Here is a 23717-nt window from a genome sequence, read left to right as displayed (position 1 = left end):
ATACCAGCATGTGCATCAATGACTCTAAATGTATAATAACCATGTGCATCAATGATCTAAACCTACAGACATCCAAACTTAGCTCAGAATGTGCATCATTCAGAATGTACTCAGACATCCCATATTGTGCATCAATGACTAAATGCCAGACATCCATGGCACCATTCATCAGCATGACTCTAAATGCCTACAGTCATCCATAATAGTAATAATACTCTTATTATTCTCCATACAAACTCCTATCCAAATTTCATTGCTTATTATCAGTGGTTCTCGGACCATTGTCAAGACTATCCATATTTCAATCACCTTAACATCCATATAGTGGCTGCAGACACATTTAGACACTTCATAGTTATTATGCATATTTAACTTCAACGGTTTCAGTGGTTCTCTGACCACGTAGACACATCCTTTATAAATGCCATACAGACAATTGTCACTGAGGCTTCTCTGGCCTCACTCTATCCTTCTCCTAAGACCAGCTTGCCGATACTTCCTATACATGTATAATAACCGTAGATAACGTTATAGATCGAAAACTTAGCTCACAGAACAGATTGGGGTATTCATTCAGACACGTGAGCATCACAGTAATCTCCCATATTCCCTCATCACACTATAGGAAGCCAGTCCCTGGCAGCTCTCATTCACTCAGCACTTAATAGTAATAATATCTCTTATTATTCTCCATATCAAACTCCTATCCAAATTTCATTCAGCTTATTATCCAAATTTCTATTTCTTATTGTCAGCAATATTTCAATCACCTTAACATCCATATTTCAATCACCTTAACATCCATATTTCAATCACCTTAACATCCATATTTCAATCACCTTAACATCCATATTTCAATCACCTTAACATCCATATTTCAATCACCTTAACACATCCTTTCCACACTTCCACAACACCTCACATCCACATTCACTTAGTATTGTTTCCAAACACACTCACATCCAATCTCTGAGACTAGCTCACATCCACATTCAGTCATGTGAATCACATGCCATGGTTCCCCATAGTCTCTACAGTCCCCATAGTCTCAATCACAGCATCTATAGTCCCTGAGCATCACAGTCCCCATAGTCTCTACAGCATCTATAGTCCCTGACTACATCACAGTCCCCATAGTCTCTACAGCATCTATAGTCCCTGAACATCACAGTCCCTATAGTCTCTACAGCATCTATAGTCCCTGAGCATCACAGTCCTACAATATAGTCTCTACAGCATCAATCAGTCCCTGAGCATCACAGTCCCTATAGTCTCTACAGCATCTATAGTCCCTGAGCATCACAGTCCCTATAGTCTCTACAGCATCTATAGTCCCTGAGCATCACAGTCCCCATAGTCTCTACAGCATCTATAGTCCCTGAGCATCACAGTCCCTATAGCATCCATAGTATCTAAAAACCCTCAGCATCCATACTTCACGATAGTTTTTACAGTCATAAATGCTCACATGGTCTCTATAGACTGGTCTTTCTGCTTACATATAGAATAACACACACACTTCCACACATTCACTCAGTACATATTATCCACATTTCAATCAGCTTAATAGCCAAATGTAAATCCATGTTGTTATCCCAACTTCACAACATTCACTACAATCACACACACATCCACATTCACTACAATCACACACCTCACATCCACATTCACTACAATCACACACCTCACATCCACATTCACTACAATCACACACCTCACATCCACATTCACTACAATCACACACCTCACATCCACATTCACTACAATCACACACCTCACATCCACATTCACTACAATCACACACCTCACATCCACATTCACTACAATCACACACCTCACATCCACATTCACTACAATCACACACCTCACATCCACATTCACTACAATCACACACCTCACATCCACATTCACTACAATCACACACCTCACATCCACATTCACTACAATCACACACCTCACATCCACATTCACTACAATCACGCACCTCACATCCACATTCACTACAATCACACACCTCACATCCACATTCACTACAATCACACACCTCACTACATCCACATTCACTACAATCACACACCATCCACTACATCCACATTCACTACAATCACACACACATCCACTACAATCACACATTCACTACAATCACACACACATTCACTACATCCACATTCACTACAATCACACACCTCACATCCACATTCACTACAATCACACACCTCACATCCACATTCACTACAATCACACACCTCACATCCACATTCACTACAATCACACACCTCACATCCACATTCACTACAATCACACACCTCACATCCACTTCGTGCTATTAATTAACCAGTGTTCCCCTCCATTTTTAGTATTACATTTGATTGAATACTGCATTGTTGGGGTTAGGGCTTTGCACGAAAGGCATTTCACTGTACTTGTGCATGTGACTTTAGAACGTGAAACATTAGTCTATTTTCTATAGGGTTAAAACATCTAATGCTTAAGCACTGCTTATTTACTAGTGTCCATATCACTATTTGTGTTACCTAACGGTTTGCGTGTGAATTTCACCAGTCACACCGGACAAAGTTGATTGCTCTGGTATTTCCTCAACATGAACGAAAGCCAGGACCTAAACAGATACCAAGTCTAATAAGTCCATTTGGGTATCGGAACTAAACCCAGGTTGAATCCAAGGCCCAGTACAGAGCACATTTGTAGAGTACAAGTCAGGACTAAGATCCATCAGATAAGTGATGGGAAGAGGAAGGATGTATTGTCTAGCATCATTAATGTCCATGTTTGCATTGTTTTCTTGTAGTTTACCAGACTTGTATTTTGATGATGGTGGATGTTTTTGCTTCTCAGTCAGACGTCGTCCATCAGAGTGTTTATGACGTCATTCATATGGAGGACCGAGCAGAGTTACAGAGACAGCTCCACTGGGCCCTGAACAACCCTGACACCGGACAGCTGGTCTCAGGTAATAACCAACCCCACTCTCACCCCTGACACTGGACAGCTGGTCTCAGGTAGTCTCCAACCCCACTCTCACCCCTGACACTGGACAGCTGGTCTCAGGTAGTCTCCAACCCCACCCTCATCCCTGACACTGGACAGTGGTCTCAGGTAACCTCCAACCCCACTCTCACCCCTGACACTGGACAGCTGGTCTCATCCAACCCCCCTGACACTGGACAGCTGGTCTCAGGTAACCTCCAACCCCCCTCTCATCCCTGACACTGGACAGCTGGTCTCAGGTAACCTCCAACCCCCCTCTCATCCCTGACACTGGACAGCTGGTCTCAGGTAGTCTCCAACCCCACTCTCACCCCTGACACTGGACAGCTGGTCTCAGGTAGTCTCCAACCCCACCCTCATCCCTGACACTGGACAGTGGTCTCAGGTAGTCTCCAACCCCACTCTCACCCCTGACACTGGACAGCTGGTCTCAGGTAGTCTCCAACCCCACCCTCATCCCTGACACTGGACAGTGGTCTCAGGTAACCTCCAACCCCACTCTCATCCCTGACACTGGACAGTGGTCTCAGGTAACCTCCAACCCCACTCTCACCCCTGACACTGGACAGCTGGTCTCTGGTAGTCTCCAACCCCACCCTGACACTGGACAGCTGGTCTCAGGTAACCTCCAACCCCCCTCTCATCCCTGACACTGGACAGCTGGTCTCAGGTAACCTCCAACCCCCCTCTCATCCCTGACACTGGACAGCTGGTCTCAGGTAGTCTCCAACCCCACTCTCACCCCTGACACTGGACAGCTGGTCTCAGGTAGTCTCCAACCCCACCCTCATCCCTGACACTGGACAGTGGTCTCAGGTAGTCTCCAACCCCACTCTCACCCCTGACACTGGACAGCTGGTCTCAGGTAGTCTCCAACCCCACCCTCATCCCTGACACTGGACAGTGGTCTCAGGTAACCTCCAACCCCACTCTCATCCCTGACACTGGACAGCTGGTCTCAGGTAACCTCCAACCCCCCTCTCATCCCTGACACTGGACAGCTGGTCTCAGGTAACCTCCAACCCCACCTTCACACTGGACAGCTGGTTTCAGGTAACCTCCAATCCCACCCTCATCCCTGACACTGGACAGCTGGTTTCAGGTAACCTCCAATCCCACCCTCACACTGGACAGCTGGTCTCAGGTAAAGCTGCATTTTTCACCTGCGCTGGAATGAGTTTTTCACCACACAGACAGCCGACATGCAATTTGTACCAGCACGTGTGTTTCTTATAGACTATCACTCTCCAATCCACACTATCTAACCCATCTTGCCCCAGATCTTATATTAATTGAGCTCCCCCTGGCAGGTTCCTTCATTATATATATTAGTCCTAGGGTGTCTGCTACCTAATGTTCTAATATGACATGAAGTCCAGCAGCTCCATGTATGCTGGTGAAGCACAGGGAAACATGGTATCTACTAGGAAGTGAAGAGAGCCACAAAAGTAACCACTTGTGAAACTTAAACCTCCTTTGATTGTACAGTATCTCTGCTGTGTCAGCCAGGAATGTAGGCCTAGATGTTCTAGTCCATCCAACCGGTCTATTGCAGTCGACTGGTCGATCTCCAAGGCTTTCCAAGTAGATCGCCAAACATTTCTGTATAAAGCCCAACAATAAAGCCTTGCATTCCTATTTTTGTATTACTTTTACAATGTTTGTTTTAGGTGCACTTGATTCAGCTGTCCTGCACGCCGGGTAGTTGAAGTGTTCCCATTTTGTCCCATTTCATGTGTCTGACGGTACAAACTCCACCTACCTGGCAGGTCCGAATAGCAAATCAAGTGCACCTATAGGCCTACCACTGGCCAATCAGATATCTCAGATCACTGTGTCACAGCTTCCACGAGCCCACAGTGAAGTTGATGGTCGACTACTATGAGATTTCAAAACTACTGCGAGAAACAAAGTCATGACTAGAGAGACTGTCAACAAATACAGTGAAGAGATGCTGTTTTTGAGAGTTCATGTTTAAGATTTTATTCAGCACTGTCAACACTTTTTTTCAACGCTTTTATAAAGCCATAAAACACCCTCTACCTATCCACTCGGCTTGTGTCTTTCTAAAATCAAGGAGTATTTCACATTCTCTGGTCATACGAGTAACAACGTTGTTTCCATGGGGAGAACCATTTTTTTTGTACGGGTCCTTTGCCCTACTCGTGTTACACTGATCATAGAGGACTGGGGGTTTACTATCTTTGATATTATCCAGACAGTCTGTCACTGTATTCTCTCTCCATATCGTAGTGTGGAGCAGTGTTTCACCTTGCATCCTGAGAGGCGTTTTAGCACCTTAGACCAGAAGTGGCACCTGGCTGGGGTGAGCCTGACCTAGGCCCGGCCCTGGATAAGAAACTCTACGTTTGAGAGTATTACCTAGCATTCTGTCTTTCCTCAGTAGGAAATGGCTAATGACATGTGGCATAACATTCTGGTTTGTAGTGTGGGGACGAGACTGTTAACAGTCCCCTCCGGGGAGGTTTGCAGCTCGGGGTGAGGGCTGCTGCTAAGAGTTAGTCTACTATATGAAGATACTATTTTCTCTACATCCTGTAGTTCACTATTATAGCTATGTGTAATTTTATGCCCCCCCCCAACCTCTCTGGCCTTTGAAGATCCAGCCTCGCCACAGGCTAACACAGTCTACAAGCCAGAGGCACTCCCACCAGAGAATTCCACCTTCCTGGAACGCAACTTTGTCTGCAGGTTAAGATGTCTCCTGGACAACTCCACTGGCTTCCTAGTAAGTTCGTGGAGGAAATCTCTGCAATTTCTGGAAAATCTAGGGGATTTTAGGGAAGGATTTTTCAACCCTAATCATTGAAAATAATTATTTTAAAAGATTACTTGTGGACAGTGTACTAGAGCTCAATGGAAATCAACTCTCATCTCCTTGTAATTGCATTATGACAGCCACTGAAGGCACTTTCTTTGAGGATGAGTGGCGTGTCAGGAAGGGGTTAAATATGTGTTGTCCTGAAGTGGGGGAATCCGTGTGAGGCCTCTCCAATTCCCCTTTGAGTTCAGGAAAGGGTGGGGCCAAAGACTGCTTATCCAGACCAGGAAGTTTTCCTACAGACAGCGTTTGCAGTCAAGCTTTGAGAACACAAAAATATTCTCTACTTTTTTGGATTGTTTTTGCATTTCTCTACAGTTTTGTGAATGTCAAGTTATCACTGAATAATTAGATTTAGCTGGAATTGGAAATTGTTTTCTTATTACATAAACTCAGTATTGTAGCTTAAATCCAGCACCATCCCAACATCAATATATGTGAAAACGGCATGTTTCTATGTTCTGTAGTAAAAAAGTGAGGAAGATGTGTTTCCAATGACAACCAATTCATAGACAATTAGGAGGCAATTAGTAGGTAATGCCTCCTCATAATTGGTTAAAATGTGCACCAATGATATCATTGGAAACACTTATCTTCCTCCATATTTTTTTACTACAGTACATAGAAAGATGCCATTTTCACATATGTTGATGATGAATAGGAAGTTGAACATTCGTGAAATTTCCCTTTAAGGTGCTACCAGTTGCATGGAGAAAAGTGTACTCAATAAAAAGAGCTCCAGCTCATTGATAATCTTGACGCTCCTTCCAGCAGTTTAATGGGATCTTATTTAACCAATGTTCCTGTCTGAATCGAGCGTCATCAGGATGGAATAGGGGGCCATTTGGGACACAGCCCTGACTATGTTTAAGGGCTATTCTGTGTTCTCCAGGCCCTGAACATCCAGGGGCGTCTGAAGTTCCTCCATGGCCAGAGCGAGAGGACAAAGGAGGGCAAGGCCATCCCTCCTCAGCTGGCTCTGTTCGCCCTGGCCTCTCCCTTGCAGCCCCCCACCATCCTGGAGATCCGCACCAAGAACTTCATCTTCAAGACCAAGCACAAGCTGGACTTCACCCCCATTGCCTGCGATGCCAAGTGAGTGGCGATAACAATAGTGGGCCTGTCTAGTGGGGCTTACTGCTGCTAAGCACCTTCAATACATAGGGAACATGACCACTTCACTACAATATTTTACATTGAATTCAAAGCTTGCCGTCTGAATGGTAAATCATTTTATTGTTCACCTGCCCAGGTACTGGAGTTGTGAACGAGCTATTGAGCTAAATCTAGTACAATGCATCACGTGTCTTGTGAGATGCATGTTTTAATTGTATGTGGTCCCTGTCAAATAAACCTAATAATTCAAATCATTTATACATTTTAAGAGGAACCATCAGCGCAATCTCGTCATATTTGAGATTATAAACTGGGTGGTTCGAGCCCTGAATGCTGATTGGCTGAAAGCCATGATATATCAGTATACCGTTTACCACGGGTGTGACAAAACATATATTTTTAATGCTCTAATTACATTGGTAACCACTTTATAATAACAATAAGGCACAATGGGGTTTTGTGGTATATGGCCAATATACCATGGCTAAGGGTTGTATCCAGGCACTCTGCTTTGCATCGTGCATAAGAACAGCCCTTAGACGTGGTATGTTGGCCATATAACACACCCTCTTGTGCCTTAATGATTAATTATGCTTTTAGATCACTTGTGATCTATTCAGAAGTAGGGAGGAGACATTTTGGGAGGAGTTTTGATCATGTTTTCATTGTGCTTCCTGTGTTTTTCCTGTCCTCCTGTACAGAGGGAAGATGTTGCTGGGTTACACTGAGGCTGAGCTGTGCAACCATGGCTCGGGATACCACTTCATCCATGCTGCTGACATGCTGCACTGTGCTGAGAACCACATGAGGAGTAAGACTGCTCTCCTGCTGCACACAGTCCTATCATGTAGTGTAGTTCATGGAGACTGACAGACCGAGATCAAACACGTGTGGGTCACATTTCAAACGCACAGCATGTTGAGTTACACATTCTACATGTTGAGTTACACATTCTACATGTTGAGTAGTTCCTTCTACATGTTGAGTAGTTCATTCTACATGTTGAGTAGTTCCTTCTACATGTTGAGTAGTTCCTTCTACATGTTGAGTAGTTCCTTCTACATGTTGAGTAGTTCATTCTACATGTTGAGTAGTTCCTTCTACATGTTGAGTAGTTCATTCTACATGTTGAGTAGTTCCTTCTACATGTTGAGTAGTTCCTTCTACATGTTGAGTAGTTCCTTCTACATGTTGAGTAGTTCCTTCTACATGTTGAGTAGTTCCTTCTACATGTTGAGTAGTTCCTTCTACATGTTGAGTAGTTCATTCTACATGTTGAGTAGTTCATTCTACATGTTGAGTAGTTCATTCTACATGTTGAGTAGTTCATTCTACATGTTGAGTAGTTCATTCTACATGTTGAGTAGTTCATTCTACATGTTGAGTAGTTCATTCTACATGTTGAGTAGTTCATTCTACATGTTGAGTAGTTCATTCTACATGTTGAGTAGTTCATTCTGCATGTTGAGTTACACATTCTGCATGTTGAGTAGTTCCTTCTACATGTTGAGTAGTTCCTTCTGCATGTTGAGTAGTTCATTCTGCATGTTGAGTAGTTCATTCTGCATGTTGAGTAGTTCATTCTGCATGTTGAGTAGTTCATTCTGCATGTTGAGTAGTTCATTCTGCATGTTGAGTAGTTCATTCTGCATGTTGAGTTACACATTCTGCATGTTGAGTTACACATTCTGCATGTTGAGTTACACATTCTGCATGTTGAGTTACACATTCTGCATGTTGAGTTACACATTCTGCATGTTGAGTTACACATTCTGCATGTTGAGTTACACATTCTGCATGTTGAGTTACACATTCTGCATGTTGAGTTACACATTCTGCATGTTGAGTTACACATTCTGCATGTTGAGTTACACATTCTGCATGTTGAGTTACACATTCTGCATGTTGAGTTACACATTCTGCATGTTGAGTAGTTCATTCTACATGTTGAGTAGTTCCTTCTACATGTTGAGTTGCACCTTCTACATGTTGAGTTGCACATTCTACATGTTGAGTAGCTCATTCTACATGTTGAGTAGTTCCTTCTACATGTTGAGTAGTTCCTTCTACATGTTGAGTAGTTCCTTCTACATGTTGAGTAGTTCATTCTACATGTTGAGTAGTTCATTCTACATGTTGAGTAGTTCATTCTACATGTTGAGTAGTTCATTCTACATGTTGAGTAGTTCATTCTACATGTTGAGTAGTTCATTCTGCATGTTGAGTTACACATTCTGCATGTTGAGTAGTTCCTTCTGCATGTTGAGTAGTTCCTTCTGCATGTTGAGTAGTTCCTTCTGCATGTTGAGTAGTTCCTTCTGCATGTTGAGTAGTTCATTCTGCATGTTGAGTAGTTCATTCTGCATGTTGAGTAGTTCATTCTGCATGTTGAGTTACACATTCTGCATGTTGAGTTACACATTCTGCATGTTGAGTTACACATTCTGCATGTTGAGTTACACATTCTGCATGTTGAGTTACACATTCTGCATGTTGAGTTACACATTCTGCATGTTGAGTTACACATTCTGCATGTTGAGTAGCTCATTCTACATGTTGAGTTGCACATTCTACATGTTGAGTAGTTCATTCTACATGTTGAGTAGTTCATTCTGCATGTTGAGTAGTTCATTCTGCATGTTGAGTAGTTCATTCTGCATGTTGAGTAGTTCATTCTGCATGTTGAGTAGTTCATTCTGCATGTTGAGTTGCACATTCTACATGTTGAGTTGCACATTCTACATGTTGAGTAGTTCCTTCTACAGCCAGTGTCCCTGAGGGGACTTTCTGAACAGATTCATTCCTGCAACTTCTAAAAAATGAATGGTGTTTTAAGATATGATAAAACAAGACAAGACCACACTTTATTAATCCCCGAAGGCAATTTTGATTGAAATTTGATTTAGACTTTTAGTGACAAGCAGAGGTGTGAACATTTAAACATTCAAACTTTTATACAAAGTTGGGATCCTTAATGTTATGAAAAATCATAGTTTTTTTTGCTAAAATCAGTGCAGTTAAAATGTTATTTTCAGTTTTATAGCCTAACTAAACGGTATGCTATAAATGCCTGTGGAAAGTTGTGTAATTTTAAATAAAACCTTAGGCTACTTTGGTGAATTTGCGAAACATGCAAGACCAAGACATCATTTTTGCCTGCCCCCTCCCCTTCACGCTGGCTCGCCTGCTCTTTATTAATGATGCGAGTGTGTGTTCAGTCTTCAGTCTGTTGTGTAATATATCCTAGCCTATTCATTGGTGATAGGTACGGCTGGGTGATATGGCCAAAATATCATATCAGGCAAAAAACAATTATATTGACGAAAGTTTGTTTTTGAATAATAAATGTTCACAATTTTCTTTGAGAAGTGTGACCCAAGGGTGGCAACACATACATTCTAAGTGATTTCAATGGGTCTCCATTCTGATTGTTGTATACTGTTCAATTCAACTTCAACCAAAAAAATGATTGAACTGTTGGAATCATGGAAATAGAAAGATTATTCTAATTCTATAGTTGGAATATAATAGTGGGCCGTTTGAATTCAGTGTTTGACATGACTACGAATGAAAATGCCAGGGAATAGTTATTGTGACAGGGTAGGAACTGTTGAGAAGTGTTTCCTAGGGGACCCTATAATCTTTGGCAACATTGAATGTTCTCTCTTAGCTACTTCATGTATCTAACATATTCTTGCTTCGCGTATTCCTCTGATTTAGTCAACATGTTGATTTAGATCTACACCATCACTGGTATTATCAGGCTGTATAGCTGATTGTGTTTGCTCTGACTCAGAACATTTATTAGCTAGCTAGCGATTAGCATTAGTGGCTAACAGGATTTAGGCCCAACTTGCTAAGAAAAGACAACTAGCTGTTTTCAGATGTAAGAAACACAAATCAATAGTGTAATTGTAGAACGCTAGTAAAATTATAGTAAGAAGCAAGGTGAAAACAGCATCATTTTCATCAACAATGTTACATGTGCTGCATTGCCCATTCAATGCATGGTGCAGGCCTAGGTCTGTCTGGAAAGCAGCATGGAGAGAGTGGATAGAGATGACTCAAGTAGCGAAGTAAACTATAAAAATGGACTTTACACAAGGTGTACCACATTTAACAAACCAAACATTCAAGTACCATTATAGAAGGTAAAGTAAAAACCCACACCGGTCCCTGCATCAATGCCCGTGTATCGTCAAATACGGTATAGCGCCCAGCCCCAGTGACAGGCCCTGCTTTGCTGAAGTTACGAAACATTGCAAGCCAAGAAATGGCAAGATACAGCATTCCATTAACGTAAACTCACCCCATTCCGTACAAATGTGCGCAACCGCAACATTCAAACGAGGCTACAAAGAAAACTAATGGGACTGTGGCGACTGTGTTTACGTCAAAATCAGGGGTGTGAACTAAGTTTCTATTCAAGCGTTGATCGACATGGTAATGGCTCTATAGTATTGGAGAAAAATTGAAAAAACAGACCCTCCGTTTCATCTAGACGTGTCATGTCATAACATACAGCACTCTTAAAGCTACTATTTCGGTCTTATAGTCTCTCTCCACCAGGTGTAGCACTTCTATCATCCTTTAAAAACAAGAAATGGACAGTGACGGGGGTAAGGTGGGATACCTAGTCATTTTTTGCATCTTCACTGCAAGCGATCACGACTCTCAAAAAAACAGTTTACTTCTGAAGATCACTTTATCACTTCCCTAAACTTGAGTCAAATTTGACACAAACCTTCAAATAGGTATGTAATGACACATTATCCAATTTGTAAGTCGCTCTGGATAAGAGCGTCTGCTAAATGACTTAAATGTAAATGTATATAAACTCTTTATGGTGTTTTATTTACATTTTAGAGGCGATAAGGTGATAAGTTGGACAGATCGAGTGAAAAAAATAAATTTTCCCACATGACATCTCCTTCTCATTATCACGCATTAGTTTCGCTTCCCCACACTCCATTTTTGAAAAGACCCAACGGGGCTCATTGCCTGCTTGAATTATGCAGAAACGGGCAGTGTTTAGGTCATGTAATTGATTCTGTTGGAAAGGGGAGAAATTGTGCTTTACAATGGTATTGACATTACAGTTGATCTGGAAGTATTATGTTTTTGGGACGCTAAAATAAGGGCAATTGTACGGACCAAGGTGATGTACGAGTTTACGTGAGTTTACGTTACACAGCTTTTGATTACAGATAGATAGGCCTAGTGCGTGGTTATGACTATTTGCCTGGTGGCTGACCTGCCTATAATGTGCGCCTCCTCTCTCCCTGGCCCTCGCTAGCTCTCTATGAAAGATGCCAGTGTTTGTGTTCTCAGAAGTTTGGCAACTAATAATTCTCCTCCGTTCCAAAAATACTGAATCTTAGGGGTCGATTCTTAGTGCAATCTAATCTTAACACTCAGAAACAGGGGTCGATTCTTAGTGCAATCTAATCTTAACACTCAGAAACAGGGGTCGATTCTTAGTACAATCTAATCTTAACACTCAGAAACAGGAGTCGACAGCGGGAGTCGTTCTGCAAGGAGTCGAGGAATCGATTCTTTTGGAGTCGACTCTCCACCACTACGTCATTGTCGTTAACTTGTGAAAAATGGCTGAGAAACGCAAGTGACATCAGCGAAGTCCCGTTAAATGAGAAGGAAATGGCAACTTTGCGAAGTGGAATTGAGGTACAGGAATTGTAGTACAGGTGCAATGCTTCAGGGATGCACCGTGAGACCCAAACCGTTGCTGGCAGCTGCATTGTTAATTCACATGAAACATTATGAATTTTCTGTATCTTTTTTACAGAAACAGCAAGGAGAAAAATTCTGTTTAAATGTCAGCTTTTTTTTTAACCATCTGCCACATCCCTAGTGACTTTTGGGGATGTTTTTAGTTTATCAGTTAAACTGCATGAATGTGTCCTATACACATTTCTGCTGTGTAACTTGGTTAATGTGTGTGTTTGTGTGTTTCCATGCCCAGTGATGAAGACCGGAGAGAGTGGGATGACAGTATTCAGGCTGCTGACCAAGCTGACTGGCTGGGTGTGGGTGCAGGCTAACGCCAGACTGGTCTACAAGAACGGACGGCCTGAGTGTATCATCGCATCCCAAAGAGTCCTCACGTACGTCTCGGCACGCACACACACAACCTCATTCTTTAATGTCATTCCATTGGGGCGGCAAGTAGCCTAGTGGTTAAGAGCGTTGGGCCAGTAACCAAAAGGTTGCTGGTTGGAATCCTTAAGTGCAAAGCACTTAACCCTAATTTCTCTTGTAAGTCACTCTGGATAAGAGCGTCTGCTAAAAGACTAAAATGTACTTGTTTTCAGTGATGAAGAGGGAGAGGACAACCTAAGGAAGCGGAGCCTCCAGCTGCCTTTCAGTTACACCACTGGGGAGGCTCTTCTCTACAACACCAGCTTCCCCAAGACTCTGGTAACAGGGGACTCCTTAGCAGGCGGCACCACCAGCCCTGCAGGAAATATCACCAACGACAACCAGGGTGGAACCCTGGATCCTGACTCACTGCTGGGCTCTCTGCTGAAACAGGACAAGTTCATCTACTGCTGCTCCCCTCACACTCAGAACGATCTCCAACTCCCTCTCCAACTCCAGGAGGAGGTGGCAGGGGTTCCACAGGAGGAGGTGCCAGGGCTTCCACAGTGGGATTGTGGGGGCATCTTCTCCAGCAGCTGGCAGGAGGGCAGCATCCGCTCTCTGTCGGAGAGTGTCCTCTTCAAGCAGGAGCCGTTGGGGGTCGGGGGTGGAGGGGGATCGACGGCTTCTCATCGGAGGACAGGTAACTGATCACTTAATATTTATCTTATGTGTATCTGTGTGGTTGCTACTGTTTATGTAACCTTGACTGCACTACACATTTCCCAATTGTGACTATAAAGATATTGATTTGATTGACAGAGACAGAGACAGGGATTTGTGGAGCTTCATGATGAACCTGGGCATCAGTAGGGAGGACCTGGAGCTGTTCCAGCAGGATGAGATGTTCCTCGATGTGGATCTGGACACTGGCCGAGACTGCCTCCTTCCTGACCTGACAGACGAGATTCTCTCCTACGTACAGGAGTCTCTGAGGAAGAGGTCGGACTGGGGTCAGACTGTATTCTCTTGCAGGGGGGCTAAGTTAGGGGAACAGGACTATAGCTGTCCTACCACGCTGTTACACCAACCATCTATGGAACAATCACAAACCCCACATCTACATTCTACTACAGTTCTGTTACACCAACCATCTATGGAACAATCACAAACCCCACATCTACATTCTACTACAGTTCTGTTACACCAACCATCTATGGAACAATCACAAACCCCACATCTACATTCTACTACAGTTCTGTTACACCAACCATCTATGGAACAATCACAAACCCCACATCTACATTCTACTACAGTTCTGTTACACCAACCATCTATGGAACAATCACAAACCCCACATCTACATTCTACTACAGTTCTGTTACACCAACCATCTATGGAACAATCACAAACCCCACATCTACATTCTACTACAGTTCTGTCACACCAACCATCTATGGAACAATCACAAACCCCACATCTACATTCTACTACAGTTCTGTTACACCAACCATCTATGGAACAATCACAAACCCCACATCTACATTCTACTACAGTTCTGTCACACCAACCATCTATGGAACAATCACAAACCCCACATCTACATTCTACTACAGTTCTGTTACACCAACCATCTATGGAACAATCACAAACCCCACATCTACATTCTACTACAGTTCTGTTACACCAACCATCTATGGAACAATCACAAACCCCACATCTACATTCTACTACAGTTCTGTTACACCAACCATCTATGGAACAATCACAAACCCCACATCTACATTCTACTACAGTTCTGTCACACCAACCATCTATGGAACAATCACAAACCCCACATCTACATTCTACTACAGTTCTGTCACACCAACCATCTATGGAACAATCACAAACCCCACATCTACATTCTACTACAGTTCTGTCACACCAACCATCTATGGAACAATCACAAACCCCACATCTACATTCTACTACAGTTCTGTCACACCAACCATCTATGGAACAATCACAAACCCCACATCTACATTCTACTACAGTTCTGTCACACCAACCATCTATGGAACAATCACAAACCCCACATCTACATTCTACTACAGTTCTGTCACACCAACCATCTATGGAACAATCACAAACCCCACATCTACATTCTACTACAGTTCTGTTACACCAACCATCTATGGAACAATCACAAACCCCACATCTACATTCTACTACAGTTCTGTTACACCAACCATCTATGGAACAATCACAAACCCCACATCTACATTCTACTACAGTTCTGTTACACCAACCATCTATGGAACAATCACAAACCCCACATCTACATTCTACTACAGTTCTGTTACACCAACCATCTATGGAACAATCACAAACCCCACATCTACATTCTACTACAGTTCTGTTACACCAACCATCTATGGAACAATCACAAACCCCACATCTACATTCTACTACAGTTCTGTTACACCAACCATCTATGGAACAATCACAAACCCCACATCTACATTCTACTACAGTTCTGTTACACCAACCATCTATGGAACAATCACAAACCCCACATCTACATTCTACTACAGTTCTGTTACACCAACCATCTATGGAACAATCACAAACCCCACATCTACATTCTACTACAGTTCTGTTACACCAACCATCTATGGAACAATCACAAACCCCACATCTACATTCTACTACAGTTCTGTTACACCAACCATCTATGGAACAATCACAAACCCCACATCTACATTCTACTACAGTTCTGTTACACCAACCATCTATGGAACAATCACAAACCCCACATCTACATTCTACTACAGTTCTGTTACACCAACCATCTATGGAACAATCACAAACCCCACATCTACATTCTACTACAGTTCTGTTACACCAACCATCTATGGAACAATCACAAACCCCACATCTACATTCTACTACAGTTCTGTTACACCAACCATCTATGGAACAATCACAAACCCCACATCTACATTCTACTACAGTTCTGTTACACCAACCATCTATGGAACAATCACAAACCCCACATCTACATTCTACTACAGTTCTGTTACACCAACCATCTATGGAACAATCACAAACCCCACATCTACATTCTACTACAGTTCTGTTACACCAACCATCTATGGAACAATCACAAACCCCACATCTACATTCTACTACAGTTCTGTTACACCAACCATCTATGGAACAATCACAAACCCCACATCTACATTCTACTACAGTTCTGTTACACCAACCATCAACCTCACGACCACATTCTTCTACAGTGCCTCAGTGTCAGTCACAGATACAGCCACCACAGCTGCCTGTAGTACATCCCCTATCAGTTCACCACTATCGGCCTCTGCATCACGACCCACAGCAGCCAATCCCGCAGCAGTGTTTACACACACAGCCCCACCCACAGGCAACACAGCAGCAGCAACAGAGCCATCTAAATGGACAGGTATTGCCAAACCAACAGCAGCAGCAGCTGTGTTCAATAACACAAAGACAGAAAGACATCACCAAGCAGCAGCAGCAGATTCCTCCATTGTTCAATGTGGAGCAGCCAGGGGGGCTCCAGACTCACCACGGCCACCCCCAGCATGGGCACCTCTGCCTGGGGGAAGCTTCCCTGGGCCTCCCCTACAGGAACCAGCTGAACACTTTGTCTGTTAGCCACTCTTCAGTGCTCTCCTCTTATGTACCCACCACAGGCCTCCAGAGCCAGGGAGTGGACGGAGAGCTCATGCCCCAGAATTTGGAGGAGTTGCTGGGCAGCCTGGAGTCCAGTGGTCCCCGAGGGACAGAGGATGGTAGGGGAGCGCTCCAGTCGAGTGTGGTGGAGGCCCTGGGTGTGTTCCAGCAGCAGAGGCACCTCCCTGACGACCTGGCTCAGCCTCAGGCCACCAGCCAGGGCTGCGCTCAGCATGCCTATCCCCTGGCTATGGGGCTCAGCCAGGTCAATAGAGCAGAGTGGCCATTCACCACACAGGTAAGAAAGGTGACACTAACCTGGGTAGTGTTCATTAGGCGTCAAACAGGTAAAGGAGGTCCTACCTGAACTTGTCTAATAAAAATGCTAATAAATACAAAATTGTGCCCCATGGAACAAGATCAGATGTATTTATAAAGACATTTTTTACAACAGCAGATGTCACAATGTGCTTATTAAAAGAAACCCAGCCTTAAACCACATACAGTAAGCAATGCAGATGTAGCAGCACAGGGACTAGGGCCCTGAACTAATTATGTCAAATGTTAGACCTATGCGCTTTACTTCCTCTAGCTATATGCTCATCATATGAACGTTGAATACCAATGGCACATACTTACCTGCGCATCAGATTTACCAAGGGAATGAGACTTTAGAAACAGAAGGTCATTATCATTTTATCATTGAAAGCCAGTGGGTATTTACACATCAAGGCAATTTAGACCAGAAAAGGGAGGCTTAGCTAAGTCGGCCATTTTCCTCTGTTCCAGTTCCAGAACGGGAGCCTGAAAGAGGCTGGTCCAGCCCCTGGCCCTGTACCCAACCCTGAGTCCTCCAGGGATGCAGACCATGGACATGCAGCAGCAAAGCAGCCAATTCACCAGCCTCCTCCTCCCTCTGCTGAGAGCAGGCCCTACTCTGACCTCCCTCCGAGTGGATTTATGTGAGACTGAAGGCCCCCCTCCCTGGAGGCTCCAGAACCAGACATTCCAAGGCCAGCCAGCTGCCCCCGGTCCCCCGGAGGGAGCAGAGCCCTGACTGACGACAGCCACACAACAGAGGCCAGGGATAAGGATCCTCCTGTCTGGCACCCAGCTGCACATGGCTCCCCTGCGACCACTAAGACTGTTTCCCAAATGTGCCCTTGTCAAAAGTAGTACACTATATAGGGGATAGGGTACAATTTGGGCTGCTGTCTAAAACAGGAACCAGGGCATGTCTGGGAATATGGAGGACTTGGACTGGAGAGGTCCCGTGTCGATCATTTTGTTAGAGCTTGGCACTTGCAACGCCAGGGTTGTGGGTTCGATTCCCATGGGGGACCAGTATGAAAATGTATGCACTCACAACTATAAGTCGCTCTGGATCAGAGCATTTGCTAAAATACTCAAATGTAAAAGTGAGATTCACATCCAGAGAGACTGAACGTCAGACAGCAGGCAGAGGGACAGTCCGAGACAGAGAGATTGTGACAGATAGATGGAGGGAGACCAGAGGAAGTGGATAATCAATCAAATTTATTTATAAAGCCCTTCTTACATCAGCTGATATCTCAAAGTGCTGTACAGAAACCCAGCCTAAAACCCCAAACAGCAAGCAATGCAGGTGTAGAAGCACGGTGGCTAGGAAAAACTCCCTAGAAAGGCCAGAACCTAGGAAGAAACCTAGAGAGGAACCAGGCTATGAGGGGTGGCCAGTCCTCTTCTGGCTGTGCCGGGTGGAGATTATAACAGAACATGGGCAAGATGTTCAAATGTTCAGCAGGGTCAGATAATAATGATCACAGTGGTTGTAGAGGGTGAAACAGGTCAGCACCTCGGGAGTAAATGTCAGTTGGCTTTTCATAGCCGATCATTCAGAGTATCTCTACCACTCCTGCCGACTCTAGAGAGTTGAAAACAGAAGGTCTGGGACAGGTAGTACGTCCGGTGAACAGGTCAGGGTTCCATATCCGCAGGCAGAACAGTTGAAACTGGAGCAGCAGCACAACCAGGTGGACTGGGGACAGCAAGGAGTCATAATGCCAGGTAGTGCATAGAAATGTAATGGACTAATGACCTGTTTGATTGTGGAACTCTTGTCAGCCATTTTGTTTGTCCAGAAAAACATCCTGTTGGTGCAGTCATGGTTTACTGGTCAGTGTGTCAGCATGCCCTGTCATCAACCTGATGTAATACTGAACAAGCAGTTCTTCCATTGGTCAATGAGTAAGATGAGATGATGCAGAACTCAAATGTTACCAATCCGCTGAGCCCATATTCATAAAGTATCTCTGAGTAGGACTGCTGAACTAGGATCAGTGTTTTCTTTTAGATCATAATGAATATGATTATATGGATAAGTGGGGTGGATCTGATCCTAGATCACCACTCCTACTCTAAGACACTTTATGAATACGGAGCCTTGCTTTTAAATATATATAAGCCATTGATTGCTTAGAAATAATCACTTGCATTTAAAGGTGCAGTTGAATGAAACAAACCGTAAGCTATTTGAGCTATCCATGAGATGGAGTATCTGTCTACACTGTGCTTGATATTTTTGTACAGAATTCATTGGCAATCCTACTAAATCATGAAGTAATATTATGAGCAATTTGATCACTTTATGGATCCTGTCTATCTGTTCTTCAGCCCACTCACTTGCATTGCAAGACAGGCAAAGTAATAATAATTTACAGATGAGTTAGTAGTCCAAGACCTAATGACATTTTCTACATCTCAAATAGCACTTTATGCCCTATTTGGTGCACTACTTTTGACCAGGACCCATTGGGCTCTTGTCAAAGTAGTGAGCTATATTGTGAATAGGGTGCCATCTATAGGGAATAGGGTGCCATCTGGTTCATTGCCATTGAGTTCAAGTGGCAGATCAATGTGTTTGATCTACATATCTAACTTGAAGAAAATGTATGCACTTCTTTATGTCAAAATAACCTATTGCACTCTGAGTGAAAGTAGAAGACTGTTGTATGTAGCACTATAAATAATGTACCTTGTTTAACTGAGCTAATCATGTTCATGTTGCTATGCAGAATAGTGCAGTGGAACATTAGACCCCTTGTTGTTTGGAGGTCTGTCACTTCATTGACATAATTCTGTGAAAGTCAGGGTTTATTTAATTTATTCTGTCAAAAGACAAATCAAACTTTGAATATGTTCAAATTCAATCAATGAAAATGTTCAGTTTTGCATTTGTTTGTATTTTGTATGAAATTGTGTACAATTTATGTAATGAGCAAATCATGACACTGCAGGAAGAGAAAGTTTACCATTATTCTGTTCTTTCACACGCTGATAAATGTTGACCAAGTACTGTTGAAGGGGTTTATTTACACTAGCCCTTGACCAAGTACTGTTGAAGGGGTTTATTTACACTAGCCCTTGACCAAGTACTGTTGAAGGGTTTTATTTACACTAGCCCTTGACCAAATACTGTTGAAGGGTTTTATTTACACTAGCCCTTGACCAAATACTGTTGAAGGGGTTTATTTACACTAGCCCTTGACCAAGTACTGTTGAAGGGGTTTATTTACACTAGCCCTTGACCAAATACTGTTGAAGGGGTTTATTTACACTAGCCCTTGACCAAATACTGTTGAAGGGGTTTATTTACACTAGCCCTTGACCAAATACTGTTGAAGGGGTTTATTTACACTAGCCCTTGACCAAGTACTGTTGAAGGGGTTTATTTACACTAGCCCTTGACCAAGTACTGTTGAAGGGGTTTATTTACACTAGCCCTTGACCAAGTACTGTTGAAGGGGTTTATTTACACTAGCCCTTGACCAAGTACTGTTGAAGGGGTTTATTTACACTAGCCCTTGACCAAGTACTGTTGAAGGGGTTTATTTACACTAGCCCTTGACCAAGTACTGTTGAAGGGTTTTTTTTACACTAGCCCTTGACCAAGTACTGTTGAAGGGTTTTTTTTACACTAGCCCTTGACCAAGTACTGTTGAAGGGGTTTATTTACACTAGCCCTTGACCAAATACTGTTGAAGGGGTTTATTTATACTAGCCCTTGACCAAGTACTGTTGAAGGGGTTTATTTAAACTAGCCCTTGACCAAGTACTGTTGAAGGGATTTATTTACACTAGCCCTTGACCAAGTACTGTTGAAGGGGTTTATTTACACTAGCCCTTGACCAAGTACTGTTGAAGGGGTTTATTTACACTAGCCCTTGACCAAGTACTGTTGAAGGTGTTTATTTACACTAGCCCTTGACCAAGTACTGTTGAAGGGGTTTATTTACACTAGCCCTTGACCAAGTACTGTTGACTAAAACATGTGTCTTAACCCTTATAACACAGCTACAATATCACTGTCGTTCCCCAGTGATGGTAACTTACCTATAAACAGTAGATCACCACTATGATGGTAACTAATCTATATAGATCACCACTATGATGGTAACTAACCTATATAGACCACCACTATGATGGTAACTAACCTATATAGATCACCACTATGATGGTAACTAACCTATATAGATCACCACTATGATGGTAACTAACCTATATAGATCACCACTATGGTGGTAACTAACCTATATAGATCACCACTATGATGGTAACTAACCTATATAGATCACCACTATGATGGTAACTAACCAATATAGATCACCACTATGATGGTAACTGACCTACATAGATCACCACTATGATGGTAACTAACCAATATAGATCACCACTATGATGGTAACCAACCTATATAGATCACCACTATGTTGGTAACTAACCTATATAGATCACCACTATGATGGTAACTAACCTATATAGATCACCACTATGATGGTAACTAACCTATATAGATCACCACTATGATGGTAACTAACCTCTATAGACCACCACTATGATGGTAACTAACCTCTATAGACCACCACTATGATGGTAACTAACCTATATAGATCACCACTATGATGGTAACTAACCTATATAGACCACCACTATGATGGTAACTAACCTATATAGACCACCACTATGATGGTAACTAACCTATATAGACCACCACTATGATGGTAACTAACCTATATAGATCACCACTATGATGGTAACTAACCTATGTAGATCACCACTATGATGGTAACTAACCTATATAGATCACCACTATGATGGTAACTAACCTATATAGACCACCACTATGATGGTAACTAACCTATATAGATCACCACTATGATGGTAACTAACCTATATAGACCACCACTATGATGGTAACTAACCTATATAGATCACCACTATGATGGTAACTAACCTATATAGATCACCACTATGATGGTAACTAACCTATATAGACCACCACTATGATGGTAACTAACCTATATAGATCACCACTATGATGGTAACTAACCTATATAGATCACCACTATGATGGTAACTAACCTATATAAATCACCACTATGATGGTAACTAACCTATATAAACCACCACTATGATGGTAACTAACCTATATAAACCACCACTATGATGGTAACTAACCTATATAAATCACCACTATGATGGTAACTAACCTATATAAACCACCACTATGATGGTAACTAACCTATATAAATCACCACTATGATGGTAACTAACCTATATAGACCACCACTATGATGGTAACTAACCTATATAGATCACCACTATGATGGTAACTAACCTATATAGATCACCACTATGATGGTAACTAACCTATATAGATCACCACTATGATGGTAACTAACCTATATAGATCACCACTATGATGGTAACTAACCTATATAGATCACCACTATGATGGTAACTAACCTATATAGATCACCACTATGATGGTAACTAACCTCTATAGACCACCACTATGATGGTAACTAACCTATATAGATCACCACTATGATGGTAACTAACCTCTATAGACCACCACTATGATGGTAACTAACCTATATAGATCACCACTATGATGGTAACTAACCTATATAGATCACCACTATGATGGTAACTAACCTATATAGACCACCACTATGATGGTAACTAACCTATATAGATTACCACTATGATGGTAACTAACCTATATAGATCACCACTATGATGGTAACTAACCTATATAGATCACCACTATGATGGTAACTAACCTATATAGACCACCACTATGATGGTAACTAACATATATAGATCACCACTACTGTGCTCCTCACTGAATGTTTACATCTTGGCTCCTGGAATCTTATGATGATACTTAACATAAGTCAACCAGGGATGTTCCAGTTCTGAGGGTGTTTTTACACTAATACAATATGTGAAGTAGGTAGGCAGAAAGGATAGCCGTTCCATAGCTTTCTATCGACTGGTAGTAACAGCCTGTTAACCCCATTGGTTATGTGTTATGTCATGTTGAAACACACACGAGGCCTGTTGTCTATGGGAGAATAAAATGTGACATATTTTATTTGTGGTTAAACTGACTTGTCCAATTTGGTTGATTGTTGAGGAATGTGAATCATCTAGTTTGGTGGCATTCAGTTCTCACAGCTTTTCTGTAAAAATCTGTAGATACAGAAAAGTTTTTGTAGACCAACATTGTATATATTTCATTTTAGATAGATATAATAGGTCTTAGTATTGTCTTGTAATTTCCTGGGCTGATCTCTCTGAAATGTGGTATAACACCGCCCCCTGCTGTCTACTCTCCCTGAAACCACGACAGCACCAGAGCCATGAGAGAATGTGCAATATTTAGGTCTAAATCAGGTTGACAGAGTGAGGCATCTCTTTCCAGACAGGGGAACAACTGCAGATTTCTTTCCCCCCAAAATATTCTAAAATGCCAAGCTATCAATGACAGGGATTTTGGCCATGCTAGGAATGTGACATGACCATTGGAACCATTAGAGTCAGGATGGATTTGGTTTGTGGGAACTGGTCTATTGTGCTCCACACACTGCCTGTCTTGTGTCCAAGCCTCTGGCGCTGTGCCACACTGGTGCCC

General features: G+C 42.6%; 2 protein-coding genes across 3 annotated transcripts in view; both read left to right on the top strand.

Moving 5' to 3' along the window:
- Positions 1 to 13777, top strand: part of ahr1a (aryl hydrocarbon receptor 1a) — a 359463-nt gene extending 345686 nt beyond the window's left edge. The window contains 6 exon segments of the mRNA XM_064945028.1: positions 2857 to 2971; positions 5631 to 5758; positions 6744 to 6946; positions 7669 to 7778; positions 12951 to 13092; positions 13300 to 13777. Coding sequence (XP_064801100.1) covers positions 2857 to 2971; positions 5631 to 5758; positions 6744 to 6946; positions 7669 to 7778; positions 12951 to 13092; positions 13300 to 13777 — 1176 coding nt within the window.
- Positions 13778 to 13976: 199 nt separating this feature from the next.
- LOC135520918 (uncharacterized) lies at positions 13977 to 20092 on the top strand. Of its 2 annotated transcripts, XM_064946767.1 has the most exons (3): positions 13977 to 14068; positions 16780 to 17057; positions 17549 to 20092. In XM_064946767.1, the coding sequence occupies exons 2-3, from the start codon at positions 16812 to 16814 to the stop codon at positions 17723 to 17725; spliced, it is 423 nt and encodes a 140-aa protein (XP_064802839.1). In that variant the 5' UTR covers positions 13977 to 14068; positions 16780 to 16811; the 3' UTR covers positions 17726 to 20092. The 2 variants fall into 2 exon arrangements, with proteins under 2 accessions (XP_064802839.1, XP_064802838.1); XM_064946766.1 differs by lacking the exon at positions 13977 to 14068 and having other exon boundaries at positions 16150 to 17057.
- The last annotated feature ends 3625 nt before the right edge of the window (positions 20093 to 23717 follow it).

This window comes from Oncorhynchus masou, chromosome 29 (genome assembly GCF_036934945.1).
Source record: "Oncorhynchus masou masou isolate Uvic2021 chromosome 29, UVic_Omas_1.1, whole genome shotgun sequence".
Taxonomy (NCBI): domain Eukaryota; kingdom Metazoa; phylum Chordata; class Actinopteri; order Salmoniformes; family Salmonidae; genus Oncorhynchus; species Oncorhynchus masou.
The sequence above is the reverse complement of the archived record's forward strand: the minus strand, read 5'-3'. Positions and strand labels throughout refer to the sequence as shown.